Below are 24,566 nucleotides of genomic sequence, written 5' to 3'. Positions count from 1 at the left end.
CGTCTTTGGGTGGAAATCTGCATGCACACGGTGACGCAAAAGTGTGTGAAAGCTCAGAAAACACTTTTGCGTTTTCAACCCCTTAGACGGGAATGCGACAGCGGAGCGTTTTTAAGATTTCCACTCTGGAGGGTGGGTTCATTTTTTTTGCGTTTTTAAGCCCCAAAAACGCCGTCGCCGTCCTAACGAAAGGCACATCTGATAAAATATTTGACGGTTTCACCCGGTAGCGTTGCCGTGTAAAGCCAGCCTAAATAAGTAAAAATCAGTAAAAAAAACAAAAAACTTAACATTCAAGAAAAAATATATACACACACATAATAATATAAAACATATATAGAGGAATGTAATGAACTACAAATACATAATTACAAGATTTAAAATGCAAGATCTACATGTTTAGGAAGAATCTTTGAAGACAATTTGACAAAGGATCTCAGATTGTAAGAATATCTTACTTCAAAAGCAGCATAACAATATCATTTAAGGCTAATGTGTTTTTTATTAAAGCGAAACCTCACAAATAAATGTTTCATACTCAAGAGAAGATTTTAAAGTCAAGTATTGAACCAAGGTTTTTGGCAACAACAAAAAAAAGAACCGATTCGAACAAAAGATTTCAATTTCAGACTCAGTCTTTGAACAGAACGCGGGTGAAGCAGCCAGAAGATTCAAAAACCTTAATCTGCTCATGCAGAATGATGAAAGAGTGAGAGAGAGGATCTGTCAATACGTATTATCATTTCATCCTGATCTCATGGAGCATAAACGCTCTCCCAGCTTAGATAAGAGGAGGGGACGCAGAAAATCCACCAGTGCGTCTTCTAATCCGCTGCAGCCGTCTATAAAACGGAGCATCAGCTCACCTCCTCGCTCAACACGGGTCATTTCCTGAAGAATAAGTAACTGCAGAGTTCTGCCTAGTGCTGACATCAAAGTCCAGTCTGCTATCTTTTTTCAAAATGACACTGTTAATTAGCATGCATCCAGTTATTACTGAACAATGAGTCCATTTCAAGGTTAGGTTCACTTCTCTCAGTGTCTGATGTTTGCTGACCTGTGTCCAGCAGGTCAAAAACGCCCATCAAGAGTAAAAAGACTCGTAATTGGACGATATAGACAAACACCTGACAACAGAGGCAACGAAGTCTTAACATGGGCTTGTGACCGTGTGAATGAAGTGAATGATCAAGTGTCTTATTTTCTGTCATTAGTTGATATTAATGTTAATTAATTTATAGGATTACATTCAATTTGGACTCTGTATGAGTGCGTAAAAGAAATATATATATTAAAAAAAACGGGCTGAGTAATGATGCACTGTGGCTATAAAATTCATCTTTTGCAGACGGGTCTATTGAAAAGTTATTTCATTAGTAATTTAATTACAAAAACTCTAAAATGAATTAAAACCTGTGAAAATGTCCAGTCAGAGTTTTTTTGCTGGAGAAAAAGAGACAGATTCAGCACCATGGACAGAGCACAGGCTGAGAACAGCTATGAGTGACCTTTAATCAAATAATCAATACACTGTTCATCCCATTGGCCATGTGTCACATCATTGTCATTCACACAGTGTTGTTTTTGTTGATGTTCTCATCAATTTATTGATTTCTGGTGGAATTTTTTTAAATATTTTCTTTTTTCCCAGAAACTAAAATTTTAATGTAAACCACCCACGTTCATCACCTTATCTGCCTGTTATTTTCTTAATTAACAAATCAATCAACAAGTTCATTCAGTTTATAAAATGTCTCACAAAAGGAGGGAGAAAAAAAATTACATTTACAGTTCCCCCTGATGTCTTCGGTTTGACATTTATGTCTAAGCATATGTCAGAAAATGAAAGATATTCAATTTGCTGCCATTAATGTCGGTTAAAGAAGCTGAATTAGAACTTCATGATGAATAGTCAAAATAGTTATTTTCAGACACTAAACACGTCACTCCAGATTTCTCTCCCTCTTCACATACTTTGTTGCTTTTTATTTTTAGACTCAGTCGATGAAACACCATTTACACCGTTTATCATTTTCAGCCCAGTTTCTTTTCTTTTTTTTCAGTTTGTGATAACTTTTCTGAGTCACTGACAAAAGTTCTGGTCAGCTCTTTCCTTCCGTGTGTGTGTGTGTGTTTAACTCGGCAAATATGCAATTACGGGAGCAAAGGCTCGCTGACACATCGCAAACTCTAATCACAACTCCTGATATGGAAGCCGCGTTGGAGGTTGCGACAGCTCCAGCTGAGACGTAAACTCATTTTCTCATAGAGAATGTAGAGTAAGACATTGACTTCAGTAATGGCAACCATAGTCGATTTATTAGGTACAGAGGAAAACCCAATAAAAGGTAGTTGTGTAATGTGTATTCAGAGATGGTTTTCCCTTCCTTGTAAGACGTGGTTATCTGCATATCCTTCTCTGACCGCTGACATCAACAAGACATTTTCTCCTGGAGAACTGCTGCTTCCTTTTTTGTATTTTCAGTGCGTTTCTTTGTAAACAATACAGATGTTTGTGTGTGTGGAAAAACGTTAGTACATCAACATTTTCCTGAAATACTCCAGAGCAACATCCATGCCATGTTCAAAGTCACTTAAATTACACTCAGTTTGAAGTTCTGGGGGGTTATCTCCTCAATGTCTCCATGTCTGAAAGCAGTAGTAGCTGCAATAAAGTGGCAAGTACAGATTTTAGTTCGTGTAACCTCAAGAATAGTTTCCCAGATCAGGGGTGCCCAACCTTTTTTAACTCAACATCTACTTTAAAAGAAACTGACACATCCAGATATAATAGAAAAAAGTATTTTGTGAGTTGCAATTTATGTATTGTTCTACCTTGGTGCTCTGGCACTGGGAAGAGGAAGCTTGTTTCTTGTCGCCAGGGCAGTCGGAGATGTCTCAAGCCCGGCCACAAGGTGGTCACCAATCGCAATGTAGAGTATAGAATGGGCCCCAAAAGAATTGTAATTCTGAGTCTGAGCCTGATTCAAACCCGACTTTTGTGTGCCGTTTTTACCAATAGCGTAGGTTTGCACTTGGCATGTGTCCCCACCAACATTTGGAGAAAGACGAGAGTGAGCAAGCAAGCAGATTTTACGAGCATCTTTGAATGCATCACAGCTGCGCAGTACTTTTTAGGGCTGTCAGTCCAAACCTTAAGCACACAGACGTGGTTCAGGCTCGGGCAGAGATTCTAAACTCTTCCTGACAGCCATGACGGAGAGGCACTGGCGAGAGAAAAATATGATTGTTTGATTGTAAGAGTTTAATTGTCAAGGCTACATCTCACAATCGACTGAGAACTAGTCCGCTATCGGTCTAACAGACTAACAGGATGAACAGAATTCAGGTTTAGTTTTCTGAAACTTTGTGACATTAATCATCACAACTAAGCCTAACCCCGAAATGAGTACCAACCCAAACCTAAAAGTCAAGTTTTAACCCTGACTAAAAAGGCAATTTTTCGGACTAAAATGTTCCTTACGTTTCAAAGACATAAGCACACAGAAGCCTGGTGAGTAGACGTGAGGAATGTGTGCAGAAATGAAAGCTGTGTGTGTTCTGTATTAACACACAATACCCACATAGTGTGTGTTGCAAATGGAGGAACTGCTACAATCAGATTGTTTGTGTGTGTGTGTGTGTGTATGTGGCTATTTTAGCATGTGTATTTAGAGCGAGCGAGTGAGAAATATGGAGATTAAATGCTTAAATTTTTCATAAAGCTTCCTTCGGTGCTCACTTCAGACTTTATAGCCCTTTGTCTTCAGCAGGCAGCGGGGAGAAGAAGAACGCGCCGGAATAAGAAGGATCATTAGAGGAACGTGGCAGAACTCTGTGACAGAAAACTGCAATTGTAACACAGTAAAAAATGTGGCAAAGTCAGGAGGAGCAATCGTAGCAGTTGGGGAGCGAGCGAGCGGAAGGAAAACAACACCAGCAGGCTGTGCATTCAAACCTCTGTGTATGGATTACTCTGCACATTTCGTATTTTTAGCCTGGTGAGGCAGATTCAGAGTGAAGAAACATCCGTTTGTTTTCATGAAGACAATCGTTGGTGTCCCAGATAAGTTCCTCTCAATCCTAGGTTTGTGTGGAGAACCTGGATGTGCAAGCTGTGAAGCTGTAGACTGCAGGTCAGGTCCGTGCAGCAGGACACGTCACAGAGGTTACGCAGAGGTCGACGATCTAGCAACTCCTGGGTGGTGACCAAAGACGAGGCGTTATTTTCAGGAAGTTTTTTCCACATGAGCGTGAACTGTTGACCTGCACCATGTGGTTTATTGGAAGGCGGGCATTTGATGGGATTCCTCTGCTCACTCTTCTTAAGCTTGGCTGTAGTTTGGGGGGGCCACAGGAAGTGGATGTTTTGTGCCAGGTCACAGGGATTCACACTGATCTACCTTCCTCTGAAAGGTCTAAGCCAAGGTCCCTGGGATTTTGAGCTTCATATTTAGTAGAAGTCAAATTTAGTTCTCTAAAAGTTCTGTATTTATACTCAAAACTGCTTTACTGATTCACCCATTCACACCCATTTTGCTCACACGTTCATCTTTGCTGCAGTACAATCTTCAAAGTCAGTCATTCAATCTAAGTCAAAAGCGATCGAGACATTCAGGGACTTGCTGAGGCCTGAGGGGTTTTTATAACTTTTGGAACTTGTGGCACTCGATAGCATTTTGGCACCATCATCATCATGATGTTTACTTGCACAAAATTACATTTGTAAATAGGCCATTAAGTGTACGACAAAGCGATCCCACTTCTGATTGGATTTTTTAATGTCAACGTTTCCCTCTGGAGTCGATCATCGTTCTTCAGCACAGAACGGCGTCCATCTTGCGTCCATCTTGTGCCCGGACATTCGATTGACAGCTGGCGTCTCACACACTGTGACCTGTTGTTGTTCCTCAGTTCTTCCCAAGCTCCAATCTCTCATCCAAAATATGTTTTTTCTGGACAAAATTAAGTCTTCCAAAAAACCAAGGGTGTGATTTCATCAGCCAGACTAATGACATAGGGACAATGGTATCTGTTGTATCTGCTGAAAGTCTCTTAGTCTTGAATTAGCCATTCAGGGCTGATTTGCAGCCAAGCACAAGTCATGGTTGAGTTGTGGTTATATCTTCCCGCTACTTCTTCTTCTTTGGTGTTTTACGGCACTTGGCATCTTCTCTTATCACAGTCCCATTAAAGTCTCGCAATAGGTTATGTGATTCCGAGAAAGAGCACGGAGTTTGAAAGCAAAAAAGTCTCGACTATTTAAGAAGCTTTGTCCTACGAGCAAGATCAGGGAGATGAGATTTCTGTGCTTTGTGGTTCGGGCCTGTCTTTATGTGACTAAATGAGACAATCAAGCGTTGACCTGCTGTTCCATCACATTGAAAGAAGCCATTTGCGGTGATTCAAATGCTTGTGGGAAAAAAAATGTCCCTAGGGGCCTCCTCTTTTTAGCAAGTGTTCCAGAGAGGAGGCATAGGAGGAGATCACTGGGCAGAGCCACAACCCACTGGTGTAATTACATCTCCCAGCAGGGAATCCAGTACTTTAGAATCCCATAAGGAAAATCAGAGGATGGGTGGGTGGCTCATTTCACTTCCCGCTGCCACCCCCAACCCAGAGCAAGGCAGATGGCTGGGTGCAAAGGTTGACTCGGCACTCGTCTTTGACTCTTTCGAAGTCTGAGTAAAATGCCATCAGTGTTTCCTTCTGTCCCTGTCGTGTTCTAAGTATTTTCCTTCTGAGCTTCCCCTCCCGTCCCACTGAGAAGAAGGGGTTACGTTCAAATATATCGCGACATTACAGCCAATCAGCAGTAATGGCCGCAAGTGTCAAACCCACTGTGCTCAGGATTTAAAGGTCAGAATGGCAACACCCAGACAACCGATCAAACAAATAGCTTTGTTTCCCCCAGATTGTTCTCTAACTGGCGAAATTGGCAGCAATTACATCTCAACTGACATTTGCTCTCTTTTATCAAGTCTCTGGGTTTAGTGGCTGAGAGAAAATCCAACAAAACATCCTCGCCCCACGCCCGTAGCCTCCCAACAGAGCATTTTTTTACAAACAATTCAATGATATGGAATGTATTTTTCCGCGTCTACAACAATTATTAAGCCTCTTTTCTGTCCCAGTCCGTCTCGCCAGAGACAAATAATAGATGTGAACACCTGTTCTGCTCTGTCAGCCCGGGCATCACATTAATACAACTGAAGGCAGGGAATAATAGGGTGTCATGTTGACAACCTGTTGTTTCTATGGTCAGGATCATTGTCATCGTGTACGACGCCCTTCCTCTTGCCTCTTGGCACGGTACGACAGGGTGCAGCTGGCAGGGTACATGTGGTTCAGTGTTTTGTCAGCTAAACCCATCTAATTGGCTCTGGGACCATGTTTTAGCAAAGACAACTTGATCAGGACCAGGTGGATCTCACTTATGCTAATAGTGTTTCAACAATTACAAATCTGTTCAGAAATGTTCAGGCCAACTCAATGAATCAGTGTACCACAGTAACTAAGCCTGGCTGATAACATCTTTGACTCTGAATATATACAGTTTCATTCAAATATATGGTTCCACGATTCGATTTGATAAGATCAATCCTGAAAGTAAACACAGAGCTGCAGAAGTGCACCATAAACTCTCGTTGTTTTGTGTGTTTATCGTTGATTGTTCTGACTTTGTTATCAGCTGTTATGCAAGTCAAATTTCCGACTTAACTGTTTGACAATAAAGTTATCAATGAGTCAGTCTATTAAAAATTTAATAGATATAGAGACAGATCTTAACCACGGCTAGATCACAACAGCCATGGAGAATACAGGTGATGATGGTGAAAATGTGTTAATTGATGAATAGAAATGACACATTTCAAAACATTAACATTACAGATGAAAGCCCCTTTTATTTTATTTTTTCATTTATAATAGAAATTAATTATTTATTTAACCTTAAAACGGTTTTATTAATGACGCAAATGTATATCAAAGCCTTTCACTTGCTTTCTCTTCCCCTATCGCTTGCCGCTCCTGACGGGGCTCGCACACAACACAGGCTTTTGTGCTCACGTGGACAGAACACAGTTTCAGTAAAGTTTCTCTGAGTCATCGGCACATTTTTTTATACACATATATAAAGAACTGACGCATTTATTGGACGAGGATATTATAAAACACTGCCACTGGTCATCTGCACGTGGGTGCTGAATGGAAAGCGGTGTCTGGTTTAGCCCTGGTAGACAGATGCGCTGTCACTTTTCAGCACCTGTGTGGTGAACAGCGGCATTTGCGTCTTTCATACGGAGCTGGGGAAGCTAACCTCACTAGCATGCTCATTTTACAGCTAACTGTGATTGAGTGAGTGTAGTGTTTTGGTGTAGAGGTGTGCTGCTAACAGGCTAAAGAGCCAGCTGGTGTTTGTTTAGCATCTACATGTTTACTTCTGTGCAGACTCTGGTTACAAATGACATCACCACAGATGGCAGCGAATGTATTTGGGATATTTTGGTTCTGTATTGAAATATCAGTCAGTTCACCTTTCATTTAGCACAAAGCTCACTTTATCACAAGAAAGCTTTCATGGCAGTCAACACTGATTTATTTTGACAAGATGTTTTGAAACTCTTGAGTGCTCATGCATAAAAGGAGGAAGTCAAACCTATTTCTTCATGGAGGATAATTTTGTTTTGGCATCATAATATACTTTAGAAAAATATGCAGCGAAAGGGAAATGCTTGAAGAAGTGCTCATGTCCCTTTACTAAAGAAAAACTATCTGTGACATAAAAATTGCAATATTCCAATGCAAAGAAAAGGTCACCATTGAAATTTTCTCTGTGAGAGTGAACAACTTGTCAGCATAAATTACTAATCCATCCAAGAACAGCGTACAGTTCAGTTTCGCTGACTCATGTTTCCTCTGTCTGCGATTTTCAGTCGCTCAAATCAGCTGAAACGGAAAAGCTAGAAAACAGACAGGAAGTGTAATAAAGGGTGACAGGAAGGAAGTAAAGAGATGACAGGAAAAGAGAAAACATTAAATGAGATGAGAATGGCGCTCAGTAGAGAGGAAAGAACTGAACAATGTTTGTGGTCTACAAAATATTTAGCCCATTAAACATGCATTTATTTTTTTTTTAATATAAAAAGTTTAATTACATTAAATCCAGCATATGCTTTTATCTGACCAAACTTTAATGAGTTTTCCGAAGCCTATGTCCCATTCCTCCATAAAGATTGGTGGAAAATTATTTTTATGTAACAAATAAACCAACAAATAGACAATTTCCAATGTAGTTTTATTGACTTTTGGGTGTTTTGAGTGTGATGTTCAACTAATGTTCAATACACGTGATGTTTTATGAATTAACGTGACCTCATTTATGTCAACAGATGGTTATTTTACACATGTTTAAGTCTTAAGTCGTCTGCATAAAGACAAACATTGAACTTAATGTTAACATTCAATGCTAAGATGCCATTTTTCATCTTCTGCTTGAATTAATGAATGCGTTTGGTTAAAAATGTCTTTAACTGTAATTTTAACTGTTAGAGCTGGAGTAAGCAACATATTTTTAGTTGTTGTTGTCAATTGTGTTGGTTTTGACCAATATTTGCTTACACACCTCCTGTAGACTCAGTTTTCAGGCCTCAAACACACCCTCTCATTCACAAGAAGACAAAGTCCCAATTGCAGCGGTGTTGCTGTGTGTTACTCTGGAAAACAGCTGTGGGACGATATTGACTTTCTCTGGGATGGATTAGTCACCGAGGAATCCGGGGAAAGAAATTAGCATTCTGCATCATGGCCCGAGTGGTCTCTTGGTTCCCCTCCAAATTTCATCATGTTTTGCTGAATCAATGAGACAGAGCGAAAGGACCCGTCGCAGCACATTTGCAGGGCCAGTAATTGTCCAGAGAAGTCTCGCTGAAAAGAGAATTTATGGTAATGTGTGTGAGTATTTTTGTTTTCTTTACGATTGTGAGCATGAGTGGATTTAAAAGTCAGTGTTTCTTCTTGAACAATAACTTGTGTGTCTTTTTGTTTGCCTTTATGAGAAGAATGTTGTTTTTGTGTGTTTGTTTTGGCCACACTGCCAGGGAACAGTGAGGGCGTTATTAGTGGCTGTGAAAAGCCAGACAGCAGCGCATGACAAACCCCAGCAGACACCGTGTGAGTCATCTCGGTTAAAGCGTGTTTTGGGAGGCTCGGTTAGCTAATAAGGACCTGCTATATACAGTCACAAAAGCACAGTCCCCCTGTGACTCTGTCAATGATCTGACAAAGTGTCCAATAGTGTCTTATATTTAATAGGATTCATGCATATTATGGTTTGGTTGCAGACAGCTGCTGGAGAGATGTAATGAACACATCACGGACACGGAAAACCAAACACAAACGCTTCGACTTCACAAATAACATCATGGTTTTTAGTTCAGTCGATATTTTGTGAAGTCAGCTGGAACTTTGAGTCGAGGAATTGCTGCATGGACCGAAATGATTGTGTTTCATAAAAATCATTGTAAAGCAAGTTGTTCCTCGTTTATTTATTGGCTCGGGTTCTCTCAAATAAAGTTTGCAGAGCAGAAGTCACTGAAGAGCTAGAGACTTATTGTTTCTGTGCTTTCACGCCAGTTTTATATCAATATCCCATATTCATGTATTTAACGTTTATTTTACTTTATTTCTTTGACTGAAAATATAAAATTGCACTGCATTGCAAATCCATTGTTTTTTTTAACTTTTCATCATTGAATGCTAATATTGTATCAAATTGGGTGAATTCAGCTAAGTATTTGAGCCACAACAATAATTTTCAGTCATTTGCTGCCCTGATTTCTAAAAAACAACCAGCATAGACTTCAGACACATTAGTTGGTCTCTAATCTCAAGGTTGTCATGAGGAAATAATCTCAAATTTGGCACATGGCCTTGATTAGGTAAAGATTAAAATGTGGTTGTCAACACAGATATCAAAATAACTCATATTCTTGACATAAATGCAGTAAAAGTACATGTTGTGTGAAAAAGACGCTGGTAAAACTAGTTCTTCACTCATTAAAGTCTAGATTAAAACAGTTTTGTTGTTTATCCGAAAATGTTTAAATTGTGTTGCCTACAAAAGTTACATTAAAGGAGCGTTAAAACCTTAAATCGATGCCCAGTGGCTGCAGAGAGGCTTGGATTTTAAGGGAGAGGAATTTATCCTTTTCACTTTGTCCAGGGTTTTATTCAGATGGTCTATGGGTGTTTGTGGCTTTTCTAGACTCACAGAGCCTGACTTTAAGTCCATCATTCAGCAGATTAAAACACATCCTCTTCTGTTTTCTTCATCTCTGCCCGACGACAGTAAATCTGCACAACTGTGACTGCTTTCAAGTCGGATCCTGAAGCCGTCAAACAAAGCCAAGTGATTTAATGCTAATTTAAACAGTCCTGCACACACTTTGTCAAATGTGCTGCAAATTTTGTCCCCGATTTTGTTTCCGTTTAGCAGCAAGAATTGAAGCAGAAACCGCCGAGTGTTGCAGGACTGAAAAGTTAATTTGGTTCTTGTCTGAAAAACAAACCGAAAAATAACACTTCTCCTCCTCCTCCTTTTTTTTTATGGAAACAACGTCTTTAATTTCAGAACCGGCTCTTTGAAGCGTGTCAAGTGTGTTTGTGAGAGAGTGAGGGAGGAAAAGGAAGGCAAACAGAGATGCAGGAGGGGGAGATGAGAGGGAAAGGATGACAGGAGCAGACAGGAAATCAGAGCAATGAAAACAAAGAGAGGAGGAAACGGAGGAGAGGAAAAAAACAAGTGAGTGAGAGAGAGAAATAGATTATTTACCTCGGTGGGGAAAACCGGGGGGTGTATAGGATGGAACGAATTTGAATGACAAGGCAACTGATTTCTCCTAATTGGTTTCGACTGTCTCTCTTTGAACTGCTGATGCGCCGCCGCTCTGTTTCCAGGCAAACAGTTATCTCTCGCGATCTGGAGTGCTGCCTAATTTCTCCGACAAATATCAAAACCCTCCATCCACAGTGGATTAGTTACATTTTAATAAGATTTACACTGCAGCTGCTCAGCTCGGCTCTGCTCACCGACGGCTTTACTCTTTCCCTCTAGGCCGGGAGGGGAGAGCCGAGACCATGCCTTTTAAGTTCCACTCTGCTCCACCTTTCATATCACAACACACACACACACTTATCTGTGCCCACCTGCAGTTCCACAGAAGACACAGACGAAGGACAGTGACTCAAAAACATGGTTAAATGTTGTTGTTTTTTCTCTGAAACAAAGTAAAAGGAGCATTATTTTTGAATGCAAATATGCATTTTTCTCAAAGCGAAAGAAGAATTTTGACATAAAGCAGGGCCGACCCAAGCCTTTTAAGGGAAACAGTCAGCTCGTCAGTAAGCTCTGCTTATCATTTGGTATTGTTATTTTCGTTAGAAAGACTTTTAAAGGTCCCATATTATGCAAAATCAACTTTTTATACATGTTAATCCTTATATTTGGGACTCTGGAGGCCCTATCAGTTGGTGTGAAAAAAAAGATGAGTCACTCATGTTTTTGTGGTCCTCCTCAGTCTAAGTACAGGAGATAAAACACACAATGTTGACTCCCGTGCTCATTGGGACGTCACAATGCGCTAAATTCCTCGAATTGTTGTCCCGTAGAGATCCGCTTTGTCCATAAAACACGCGAGAGTGCTGGCGAGTGCAACGGTATCCGAAAAACCGCAAAGTCCGTGAAGTCCGCAGCACAGAGTCCTACACAAACTTCCAGCCTCAGAGAATTTATCTGTCCAGTGGATACATGTTATATATGACGGCAATGTCTCTGCTAGAGCCTGCAAATGATCACTTTTCCAAATGCTAACTGCTGTTAGCTCCCAGTAGCCTCTGTGGCTGATGTCATTTCCTGTTCTAAGACGTTATGGTGAGATAAATGGCTCTGCAGATTAAGTGGAGCCTGTCAGGATCAGTGAAGGTGAGCTCTTCACTCGAGTGGCAGATGCTTGCTCTCAATAATATCCCCAAAAAATGTTTAAAAAAAAAAAACAGCATCCACAGCAACAACCTTCTCTCCTCACTTACTCGACTTTTTATTGACGGATGAGATGACTTCCCTGAAAGGTTAAGACGTCTCCCACTGGGCGCATGACAGTCAAACTCTCCCCACCACCTCCTCACAAGCGCATCAAGTTTCAGCTCGAGGATGAAAATGTGATTCCAGAGATGCTGTAGAAACATTCACTCTTATCTGATTATCCCCCTAAAATCCCATCACCCGGGGAGAAGTACTTTGAGCTGCAGTTTTGAGTCACACAGAAATCTGACAAGAAAAGGATTATTCAAGACTCCTTAGTGTTATTTTTCATCATGTACTTTGTCAAATACTGTAATGTAAAATTATGTGGAGCTCGCTAATCGGCTGACCATTTGAATCAGGTGTTGAGGCAGGACAACATATTATATTGACATTTCACTGGGCTCACCAGCGTTTGCATTGCTTCAGGCTCAGGCTCGACACTCTAGTTAAAAAAAGAAAGTTTTATATCTGTGTGTGTTTCTCACCAGAGTTTGAGTTTGGCAGCGGGCCATGAACTTTGGAGTAAAGGCAAGAAATTCACTGTCAGTCAGTTTGATGATCAGTTTGGTTCACAACTGAGAAGAAATGGGATTGTTTAAGTCATTAAATCATCTGATCCGATGCAACTGAAAGTTGTTTACCTGCTCCCATTAACATGACCAGCTTGATATCCTGAATGCATCTTGATTTTATGGCTGTAGTAATGTCCAAAAAATGTGAAATGAGTGAGTTTTTCTGCCCACTTTTTTTCCAAGGTAACTTTCACTTTCCATATCTGGCAGTTATTCAAGCGGTTAGGAATGACAGTGCTGAGAAGCTGACGTCACAAACGTGGGACGCGCCGGTGTATCTTGTCTGCGATCGGACGCTCATTCTACGGAAGTCCCAATGGGCTACCGTAATGACAAGTATATTTCTCTGCTTTTGTGGTATCCATCCATCCGTTTTCTACCGCTTTATCATGGTAACAGAAGGGTTAAAGGTTGTAATATTTTACGTATCTCGGGTTAGCCATTGTTAGCATTAGCAGTTGCTAGCAATGCTCTACTGAATAGTGCTCTACTGAAATGCTAGTGTTTTTATGGTCGACGTGAGTGGCAGCCATCTTAGAATCCCGTGTTGGTGTTCCAGTTGAAACTTCTGACTTAGAACTTGTAAAGTCCGCAAGCTGCTAGCATGACTGTACGCTCTTAGTGGTGTTGATTTGAGATGAAGAACAACACTAAATGTTGACATTTTAGACAGTTCCTTTGCTAAATCTTAAAGATTAATTAATTGTTCGGTTGGATTTTTGTGTCGGACGTCGCGTTCATGACTCTCTCTGTCGACGCCACATTTTAGTATTAGCTCAAAAAAAACACCAGGTACTATCAGTGATGGAAAAGCATTTAGAGTTGTTATTTATGATGTGTTAATGGTACTATCTTGTTAAGCATTTTTTTGTGTAAGTGTATGTCATAGCTCCTTGATGTCTGAGAATAGATTAGCGTTTTACCACACGGAGGTGTTAAAAGCTCACTAAATATGACACTCTGTTGTGACTGTGACGGCGTCGCTTTCGACATGTCAGGATGTATTGCAGAGACGGATCTCTCTCTCTCTCTCTCCCCTCCATCGCCTGCTCTCTGAGTTTCATTTAAACCCAGTCAGCGGTGTCAGACGTATTCCATGTGACATCTGTATGAATACATGAATAATATGGCTTCACCCCCCTCGAGTTAATGAATTTGAATGTTTTGGAATGCCCGAGCGCCTCGGCGACACGCGTCACTGACCCAAGTCTGATCGTTCCTGACAGGGGATGTAACAAATGTCACACAATTATTGCATTCAATTTGATTGAGGTCATTTTTAGCAATCGAAAAAAAATAATAATAACGTAATAATCAAATATCACATTCATTCAGTGGTTTGTTGTGACTCGTCTAAAGGAGCAATCCATTGATTTTTGCATTGGTTTGACTCCCATAACATGAGTGCTCATTTTAAAGAGGTATCAAACAGGGCGACAGCATGAATGCCAGGGGCCGAACAGCCTGTTTTCCTTCACATCATAATTATTATTCCGTGGCTTTGTGGTCATTTTTGAGGGCGTTAATGTGCATTAAAAACTCTTGAGATTTTGCACTGAGGTCAGGTCTGGCAAAAATGCAATATTGCCATAGCACCCGAACCCATGTGTTGCTCAAGGGCTCTATAGCACCTCCTATGGTTAAAAAACTGAGCCAAAATTTAGTTCCACCGAATTTCCCCAAACTTTCTGTGCGAAGACGTTATCGCCCAAGATGAACAAAAAAGTTGATCAGAACCATGACCTCAACTCAACAGGAAATCGGCCATTTTGAATTTTGGTGTCCATTTTGGTGATTTGTACCTTACATAAATGAACAAACGTATGGAGTTTGCTTGTTTTCTCCGTGTGTGCGTGGGATTTCTCTGTGTTCTCCGGTTTCTTCCCACGGGATTCTCACTCCTGGTCCTGAGGAGTCACTGTCCTGCATGTTTCAGATGTTTCCCTGCTCAAACACACCTGATTCAAATGGCTCGTCAGTAAGCTCTGCTGAAGCCTGATAATGAACCATTTATTTGAATCAGGTGTGTTGGAGCAGGGAAACACATCAAAACATGCAGGACAGTGACTCCTCAGGACCAGGAGTGAGAAACCCTGCTCTACATTGACCGTAGGTGTGAATGTGAGTCCCACAACCTTCATGTGAATGAATGCATCGTGACACTAACCTGTCCTGTCCTCTGTCTGTCTGGACTTGCAGGAGTCCCACGTGTGGCTCTCTCCATGACCGGCAGGGACTGCCTGAGCGCCGGAGACACCTGCTCCAGCGACGACACCTGCAGCCCGCGACTCCGCACGCTCAGACAGTGTGTGGCGGGCGACGGCAGCGTGAAGCTGGGGCCCGGGGCGCGGAACCAGTGCGAGAACGCCATGACTGCGCTGATGTCCACCCCGCTGCACGGCTGCCAGTGTAAACGAGGCATGAAGAAGGAGAAGAACTGCCTGAGCATCTACTGGAGTTTGCACCAGTCTGTGCTGCACGGTGAGACTGAGGTTAACCCTCTGAATCTGATGGTTATTGTTACTGAGATGTTTGATTGATTGACATTTTCAGAAAGTGAGAACTTTTTCAGAAAGTGAGGACATTTTCAGAAAGTGAGGACATTAAGCGATGACATTTTGAAAAAGTGAGGACCTTTTCAGAAAGTGAGGACATTTTCAGAGAGTGAGGACATTCAAAAAGTGAAGACATTTTCAGAGTGAGGACATTTTCAGAAAGTGAGGACATTTTCAAAAAGTGAGGACATTTTCAGAGTGAGGACATTTTCAGAACGAGTCAAACGATCTATGATTTAAGATACAAAAATGTTCATCAAATTCTGTGGGTAACGATGGTCACAGAAGCGTTAAACTTAAAGTTGGCTGAAGATTCAATTTTCTCTCACACTTCTGCTCTCAGGTAGTGGTTGTGAAAAGGTACAATATGTCTCTGGGATACACGTAATTTAGGTGTCCACCTCCACACGGCTCAGCTGAAATAAAAAGAGTAATTGTGTCTTAAATAGTTCAAACTTTTGTGCTACCCACACTTTATATATTATTCCTGTAGTTTTACTCTTAAATACCCTTTTCTCTCCCTAAAATTGGCCATGATATATTTGCTAGAAATATAATAAAATATGGGAATTTAACTAGACCATTGGGAATCAACCAGCATTAAAACAGCATATTATGCTACAAGTTAGACTACTGAGGTGGTAACCAGCTGCCTTCATCAACGTACACATCCTTCACTTTATAACGATTATGTGACCTCTTAACAGCTCCTTCACTAACCTCATGCTGCTACATGTTAAGTGCTGATTGCCAGAACTGTTTTACAGCTCAAAAGTGTTGCTTGTTGGTTTCTTAACCTCATCATAGGAAATGTTGAGTGCTGTGGTCTTAATTATGGCTGATTTAGCTCAGACTCTAACTTCTATTTCTTGAAAATTTAAAGCTGCGAGTAGCAGTGATGTAAAAAAAAAAAAAGAAACCACAGGCGACCACCTCGGGGGCCCTGATGCTCCTAAGTCTCTGAAAACCGTGTTCGCTGCCTGTCAGCATTCATAAAAATATGAAATTATTTAAGTTCTGACGCCTTAACAAACACCGGATCACAGAATTACCAGTTTTATGCTTGACCTGCAGAAGTTCATTTCCCTCTTGAAATCTGAGTTTGCACAGTTGCCATGGTAACACCGTTTTTTTATTCAACACCACTACGATAATCCTAGTGAAAGCAGCATGCGAAACTGCTAAATGTGATGTTTTATGTCACCACCAGTGGGCACTTTGCAGATTTAACCAGGTGGGAGTGATGATATGAACTGATTCCATAATAATTTGATTTGTTGTGGCAACTGTATATTGACTGTTTGTCTCAGGACACTAATGGCGCTTTTCCATGATACAGTTCCAGCTCAACTCGGCACGGCTCGACTCTACGTGGGCGGGGCATGAAACAGCCATGACGCAGTTTTCTACGTGACACAAACACAAACTAGTGACTTGTAAAGCAGTTGTTTTTGGTGTAACTGAATCATTAGAATCAGTCGATTAGAAGATTTGTTCACAGAATCGTTCAGTACTTACTGCATGCAACTGAAATACGACTGAATGGGTTGTGATTCGGCTCACGATCGCAGGCTTTCAGCAGTGCTGTCGCTAAATACATGAATGATGAGATGTGTCATTTCCTTTGCTAAATTTTGTATATTAAGGCATTTTTTCATGATTTTTAGGTCTTTTTAACTGATCTACACTTTTGTAAGACCACTCTCTGACAAACCGGTGGCCGGCAGTCTGTTGACGTCACATATTAGCATCAGCTCAGTTCGAGTTGGTACCAGTTACTATCACTAATGGAAAAGCAAAAAAAAGGAGAGTTGAGTCGAGTCATGCTGGAACTGTGTCGTGGAAAAGTGGACAAAGAAGAAAAGATCATTGTAAGTTTGGGTTGAAACTGACATGTCTCGCCTGTGTCGGCAGGTCTCAGCCTGGTGGAGGACTACCCCTATGAACCAGAGGAGCGCGGCTCTGACTACGTCCGTCTGGCCTCCATCGCTGCAGGTACCTGAGAGAAAAAAAATGTCTGTTGCTATTGCTACAAGTGTTTCTCCGCTGCTGCTTTTCCCTACCTCTCAGACAAGTCATTTAGACAGTCCCCCCCCCCCCCCCACAAAAAAAAAACCCACTCACACCAGCTATGTGGGTGAATAGGAACGTGGTTTGGAGCCTGCTGTTTGTGTGAAAGAGAGCAAATCGAGATGTTATTTGGTGTCATTCTGCTGAGGAGACATGTGGACATGCAGGTGGGTTTACAAAGTGTTTGATGAGCATTAGCCCACACTCCGGTTCGGACTTCCCTTTGAGCCTGTGGGCAAAAACCGCAGGGCTGGTGTGTGCTGCTGTTAGCCCCCGAGGCACAGTTTAATTACCTGTTTATTCAAATGCAGCTGGAGCGAAGCAGCAAAGAAAAAGTTAAAGTGGGAGTGGGCAGAGAGTGTGAAGAAAGCACAGTGAGAAATGACATGGAAGAAAAAGACAGAGGGTTTGAGAGAGAGAGAGAGGAAGACGGACAGACAGACAGACGGTGCTGGTTTGTTTACTCGAACAACACCGCATGTCTGGAAAGAGAGAGGCTGCGCACAAAATTTAATGAGATTTTTAAAAAAAAAAAAAAAATCCACTGGAGAGGAGAGAAAGTCAAGTGTTTTGTTTTCTGGAACAGTAATTATTCTCTGGATGAGTGACGCTCAGATGAAGAGTCTACGAAACTTAAATAATGACTTAATTGACGTGATTAGCATGGAAGGCATCCATGCATGCCTCGCTGTGTAATAATAAATGTCCCACTCATGCACATACATTAAATAAGTGGATAATGGCTGCTCTCAGAGGGAGGACTTAATTTAAACATGTAAATATAGTGTGAGAGAAACAGCCTGGCCACTTTGTCTGGGGAATAAAGAGAAGGGACCTTTGAAAAAAGAGCAGAAACATTCTTTTTAAATACATTATATATTATAAGGATGAACTGATTTTGGTGAGGTTACAGTGACCATTGAATGTGGTATCTCAGGATATAATAGTTACATTTTTATTGTGAACTATACCAGCCATACCAACAGATCTACTTTTTTTTTGAAATTGTGAGAGCTGATGGAAAGTCATTATGTGAAGAATGCCACAAAAATGCAGCAGCATATTGCAAAGTGCCCCAAATTTTCCCCAGAGCTCAACACATGCAGCAGACAACCGTTCCACTCCAGGCAAATCATCAATTATCCCAAATTTCCAGTTAATTCCCATTAATTCCCAAAGTTCTCCTGAATTGGATCCACTTTCCTAATTCGCTGACTACATCTGCTGCCTTAAGATAGTAATGCAGTCGACAGTGGACTTTCCTTTTGGCAGTCGGCATCACTGACTTTCCTTTTGATTCAATCGTCCTTTACGTCTAAATCCTTTCTCCTCAGATCTCACCGTGCAGGTCCATTTGCTCTGTAAGCAGCGTGGACGCCGGACAGTAAAAAATGCCACTTTGCTTCAGGTGTGAGACAGAGACGCACAGGTGCAGTTTGTTTTAAAGTTGGGCCCAGTCCAATGTTTCCTTTTATAGAAACCTAGATTTTATGGAGCAGGAGATAGGTGTCTCCTTAATGTGAGCCAAAATAAGCACACACTCCACGCCACCGCCTCATCTGTATAACAAGGCTGTAGCATCAGCAGACGTGTACTCCTGTACCACAGCTCCTCTCCTGCTTCTTCAATTTCATGCATCTTCCCACAACATCTCAGCCAGCTATTTACAAACGCTTCTGTGAATCTCGGGCGGTGTTTGTGCGGCGGTAATATCAGCGTATACCAGGATCAGAAATTAGCGTTGGCTCAGGGCGAATGAAATTGGCCTTGAAATTTACATAATGGGGGCTTTTTATAAGTAAAATAGACAGTCCACTTCCTCCAAAGTCAGTGTTGCTTGTCTTCATCCCTCTATGTATACAAAAAGCGACAAAAAGGACATCTACTGACAGTACGGGACACAGTTCCATGTATTTTTCCTCCTGTATGTCCTGTAAACTGTTATAATAGTGCAGTACCCTGGTTAGAATAGAATATAATTTAAATAGAGTTAACATAGTTCTAATGCAAATAATGCAACTGTACATAGAGCTTATAGCTATTGCTAGTCTTTTACATGAACAGTGTAATAACATCGTAACATCGTAACGTATAATGATCAAACACGTTGAAACACATTACTACATGCTTAAATTAAATCGGACACAATAACAATTGTCAAATGATACATAAAAACATAATCAGCACAAGAAAGAATGATTAATCTTGCTCAAACTACACTTGAATTTAATACACTAAAACACAACTTACAAGTCAAATAAACCTAATATACACTACCGTTCAAAGTTTGGGCTCACCTATACAATTTTTTTGTTGTTTCCATTAAAACTCACTTTTATTCATCAAAAGAGTTGCAAAATGAATAGAAAATATAGTCAAGACATTGACAAGATTAGAAATAATGATTTTTATACAGTATTATAATTTTGCTTTCGTCAAAGAACCAGCAAAACTGTTTTCAGCTGTGCTAACATCATTGCACAAGGGTTTTCAAGGGTTTTCTAATCATCCAATAGCCTTCTAACACGATTAGCAAACACAATGTACCATTAGAACACTGGAGAGAAATGGGCCTCTATACACCTATGTACATATTCCATTAAAAACCAGACATTTGCAGCTAGAATAGTCGTTTACCACATTAACAATGTATAGAGTGTATTTCATTTAGTGTTATATTCATTGAAAAAAAGTTGTTGTTTTTTTTCAAAAATAAGGACATAAGTGACCCCAAACATTTGAACGGTAGTGTACCTAAAACGATCGATGTGTACAGCTCTGTTTTTCTTTTAGCCAGCACTTAAATAGATTTGAATGTGAGAGTGAATGGTTGTTTGTCCCTCATGTGCACACAGTGGTCGACAACAAATGAATGTATGAATCTCTCTGAAAACGATCCAAAATTCCCTTGAAACATTTCTCTGGGGCAAAAAAAAAAGGTACATTTCCCATCCTGATTCATACCCTCCAGAAGCAATTCATTTTCGGTGGGCTTGTTGTGCGTAATTGAGTCAGATTGCAGATTAGGGAAAACAACATAAACTCCAGCCTCATCGGTTTGTTTGTGACTTTGATTATGTATCAGTTGTATAAAAAAAAAAAAAGCCCCACGAGACACCCTAAACATTTCCAATCTGGCCATCGTTCCCTGTAACGCACTACATATCATATGTTTTTGTGACCTCATACATAAACTGCTTATTAAAATGACACTCCTCGTTTGAGACTGCTTTGAATTACGACAATGCGGGGCCTGCACTGTGCTGCCGCCGCCACCTCGTAAATTTCACTCCAGCTCCTCCAGTGGAGGTCAGAGTTGACATCCATGCCATGCATCTCGACAAGACGACTGACAAAACAACAAAGACGTGATTAATGGCTGTTTTCCCGCCCTTACAGCGTCTCCCCCTTTTAAACAGAGTAATGACCGTTTTTCTGAGATGTAAAGCCGCAGCCGCCGCTCAGAGTGTTCTGACGAGCATCGACAACAGCGATGTGCTTCACCTTTTGCCAATTAATCAGTTGACTTGTAGTCAAGTGTGTGGTTTTTTTTAAGAAAAGGTCTCTGTTGAACACACAGGATGTTTTCCGCTTCAAAACAAATATGCTTTATAATTCATCACTGACTTCATAGAGGAGTTAAGTTTGTTCTTCTTCTTCTTTTGGCGTCTCCCTTTAGGGGTGACCACAGCGGATCATCTCGTCCTCTCCCTTGTGTCCTCATGTCCTCCTTCACAACCATCCATGAACCTTCTCTGTGGTCCTTCCTCTTGTCCTCCTGCCCGGCAGCTACATCTTCAACATTCTTTTGTCCAATATAATCACGATCCCCTCGTCTGCACGTGACCAAACCATCTCCACATTGACCCTTACTTTATCTCTAAGATGTTCAACCTATGCTAACCTAATTTCTAATCCTGTCCATCCTGGTCACTTCCAATGATAATCTCAGCTTCTTCAGCCACTGTCTCCAAGTCATACATCATATCAGGTCTCACTACCGTCTTGTAGACCTTCAAATTCACTTCATTCGTGAGACAAATACTTTGGTTCTCTCATGCGAACATAGACTATTGTATATAAAAATCGACGCAATCTTCCAGTTGCAAAGCCTTGAGATTTGTAATCTGACCGTCACGCAACCAGGCTCCTATAAAGTTCTCAGTGCCTATATAAACTGCCGTGTTGGCAGCCTAGGATGCGGCACAAATGAACACGACCAGTTCAACCTGTCAGAGTTCACGGAGATCGAGCGTTATATCGCAGAACTTGACAGACCGAATATATCTGATGTTTATAATGACCCCAGCGTGGCCGGAGACAGCCGCAGAGGACATTAATCCAGAGCTGCAGTATCCTGACATCTTCAACTTCCTGATTAACTCCCCTTCATCTTTACTCCTCAGAGAGTCGCTGAGCGTTTACAGGAGCTTGGAGGGGAAACAAATGGATGCAATCTGGCTTTTTGACTAAAGACAGCGTTGTTGTCACTGGAGGCAACGGGCATTTGCATGTCACTTAGACTGAGTTCAAACCGCCGCTTGTTAGTTTCCCAACATCTTCTGCTCGATATGAGCACGTTTTCAAGGCAGTGATTCACCTGCGCTGTCTCTCTGGATCTGTGGGGATCTGGTAAAATGATTTCCTGTGAGCTTGTCTCCTACTGTTTTGGACACATCTATCCACCATCCTCACTTTTATAATGAAAACAGCTGACAAAGAGAAGAGTCGCCTGACATAGTGTCAGAGTTATGTGGGCTTATAGTGGTGAACAGCTCAGTATTCTGCCACAGGGCATTAAAGTCTCAGGTCACCACCTTCTTATGTCTAATATGTGCATGTGCTGCTCAAGCATGTCTTGAATGAACCTGGTGTAAAAGACCTTTTTTACTGCAGATATAGGACAGGTTTTAGTAGTTCCCTAACATTAACTAAGGTTCTTCTCCAAGTTTAAGAGAGGGTAAGGGTAGGTCACAATAAATACTTCAGACTTTAACCTTTAGAAGCACCTTTTTACCTACTTACTGCATGTGTTCCACGAAAGTAATTGTGGAATAATTATGCTGTTGAGTCATCGTAACATTGTTAAAACAAATTTAATTATGTTTTTGAAATGAAATATGAAATATTCAAGGCTTTTTAACTCATCACTCTCAGAATTTTCCAAGTTGTCGATAATTAAATGATCACAATTTATTTTAGATTATGTAAATGGTCAGATCAGATGTGATCCCTTTAGGAACACTCCATTGTTTCCATGTTAAAACTTATTTTTTGCACAACCTATAGGCAATCTGGTGAAATTATATATATATTTTACATTTTCACCAACTTTTTGACACACCTGAGCAAAAAAGTACTCATGTACTCATTCAATCAAAATGTTCAATATTTGATTATATTTTGGAATTTTGTAAATACACAGGTCAAAGTTCACTTCTGCACAATTATCGCTCCTCCACGTTTTTAATGATAACACATATGACACTTCTTTTTTTTTTGAAGCCTGGACCTTTAAACACAGCACGTCCATATAAGGAGTTATGTATTATTCCCATGGAAATGTACCATTTAAGAGTGCACAGATCCATAAGCACTAAGGGTTAATAAATATTTGATGTTGTACCCCCTTTTCTCCCTCCATCCTCCCAGAAATGTTGGGTTTCTCTACCTCACGTTAACACCGTCAGGGCTCAGCATTGCTTTGTATAAAGTGCCTAGATATATTGAGCCTGTTGTGATTTAGACAAAGCCACTGAGGAACGATCGAGATGCTTTGACTGTACTGTTTTTTTTTGTGTGTGTGAGCTGTCACGTCATCCGTCTTTGTTTTAACCTTAGTGTTTTAGTTTACCTGTGGTGATGATCTGGAGTCAAACTAACAGACTGTGTCACAGCCCCGACATTCCCGCCGGGCAGACGTTCTTTTTTTGATTTGCGATGATGAATATTACATCGGAATTTTGTGCAAATGGCAAAAAAAAAACAAGCTGAACAACGGATGCACTCCAGGCCTCCAGTGGATTTGTTGAGGAGCAGCTTGGTGCACCAGGCAACTTAGAGGTGTGTGGAATGTGTGTAAGGCATGAATGTGAGGCAGGATGAGCGTGTGTGCGCTCAGCAAGTCTCCCTTGAATAAGTAATGAATTCTGGGGGAAAAAAAAGGATTTCGTAAGAAAAGCGAATGAACATATTCGCTTTCCGACGCCACATGTGGCCACTGGATGCAATTTGTCATCCCACCCTGCTCTTCCACCCTCCTCCCTCCCTCCCTTGGCTGCACAGCAGTTAAGTTGGGAATAACCTAAGCTTTGTGAAGGGTTGTTAGCTCTCCCTCCAAGGCCATCCATATTTTATATGACAGCTCGGTGAAAGCCGTACTCACCCGGAGACTCGACTACAGGCAGTTTACAAACTAATGAGCGGCTCCTCTCTGCCAGAGGAGCCGGGTGTCATCATGGCTGTATTGAGTGGGAGGTCGATTTGAGGGGGAGGATAAAGGATAAAAAAAGGCGAAACAAAACAAAATTTTAAAGGAGGAAAAAATGAAGCATTGTGATGGATTGGGAGATAATTTGCCCCAAAAAAGATGGTTATGAAAAGGGCTTTCACTGCCTCCACAAAAGGGGCCTCATTACGGCGGAAGTCAGTGGGAGCGCAGGCACTGAGGGAGGCAGAGATGGACTATATGTTGGAGGAATGGATGGAGACGAGAAGGCAGCGAGAGCTGAGTAGGCGACAGGAAAAAAGACAGATGGAGTGAGGTTGAGAGGAGCCCACAGTGATGGAGGGATACAGCCGCGCAGAGCCGGGGAGTCAGGTGAGTCCGGATGGGGGCCCAGATGTGAGGATGTGTTTGAAAGACGGATAGATGAACGGAGGAAGGAGTAATTAGACGAGTTGTTGTGCGGCTGCAGAGATGGAGGAGCAGCTTTTACCGCGCTGCCACTCTGCATTAACCCGTTAGAATGGAATATTCACTGCCAGCCCAGACTCATACAACATTTATACACTGTTCGCTTTCTATTCATTACAAAGTTTGTTGCTTTTATATCACATAGAATCATCCGTTTGGTTTAGTCTTTACTTCAAAGGACACATCTTTGTTTTCCCCTGTAAGTGTTGCACTGTTGTTCTAGGTTCCTAGATTTTCAATAGAAAAAATGGCCGAAAGGAAGAAAAATATTTCAAAAAAAGGTATAAATGAATGGTAGCAGGAATGTCCTTAACAGGTCAAATGTTTGGATACATTAATTGTTTAAATCAGCTAAAAAAAAAAATAGCAGA

General features: G+C 41.2%; 1 protein-coding gene across 1 annotated transcript in view; it reads left to right on the top strand.

The window, feature by feature from the left end:
* Positions 1–24,566, top strand: part of gfra4a (GDNF family receptor alpha 4a) — a gene marked incomplete at both ends in the record, with an annotated part of 148,262 nt that overhangs the window by 90,066 nt on the left and 33,630 nt on the right. Inside the window, 2 exons of the mRNA XM_083910306.1 lie at positions 14,854–15,135; positions 17,124–17,204. Coding sequence (XP_083766432.1) covers positions 14,854–15,135; positions 17,124–17,204 — 363 coding nt within the window. The remainder of the gene's footprint in view (positions 1–14,853; positions 15,136–17,123; positions 17,205–24,566) is intronic.

This window comes from Microchirus variegatus (assembly GCF_963457635.1).
Source record: "Microchirus variegatus genome assembly, chromosome: 2".
Classification (NCBI taxonomy): Eukaryota; Metazoa; Chordata; class Actinopteri; order Pleuronectiformes; family Soleidae; genus Microchirus; species Microchirus variegatus.
This window is presented reverse-complemented; position numbering and strand designations above follow the sequence as displayed.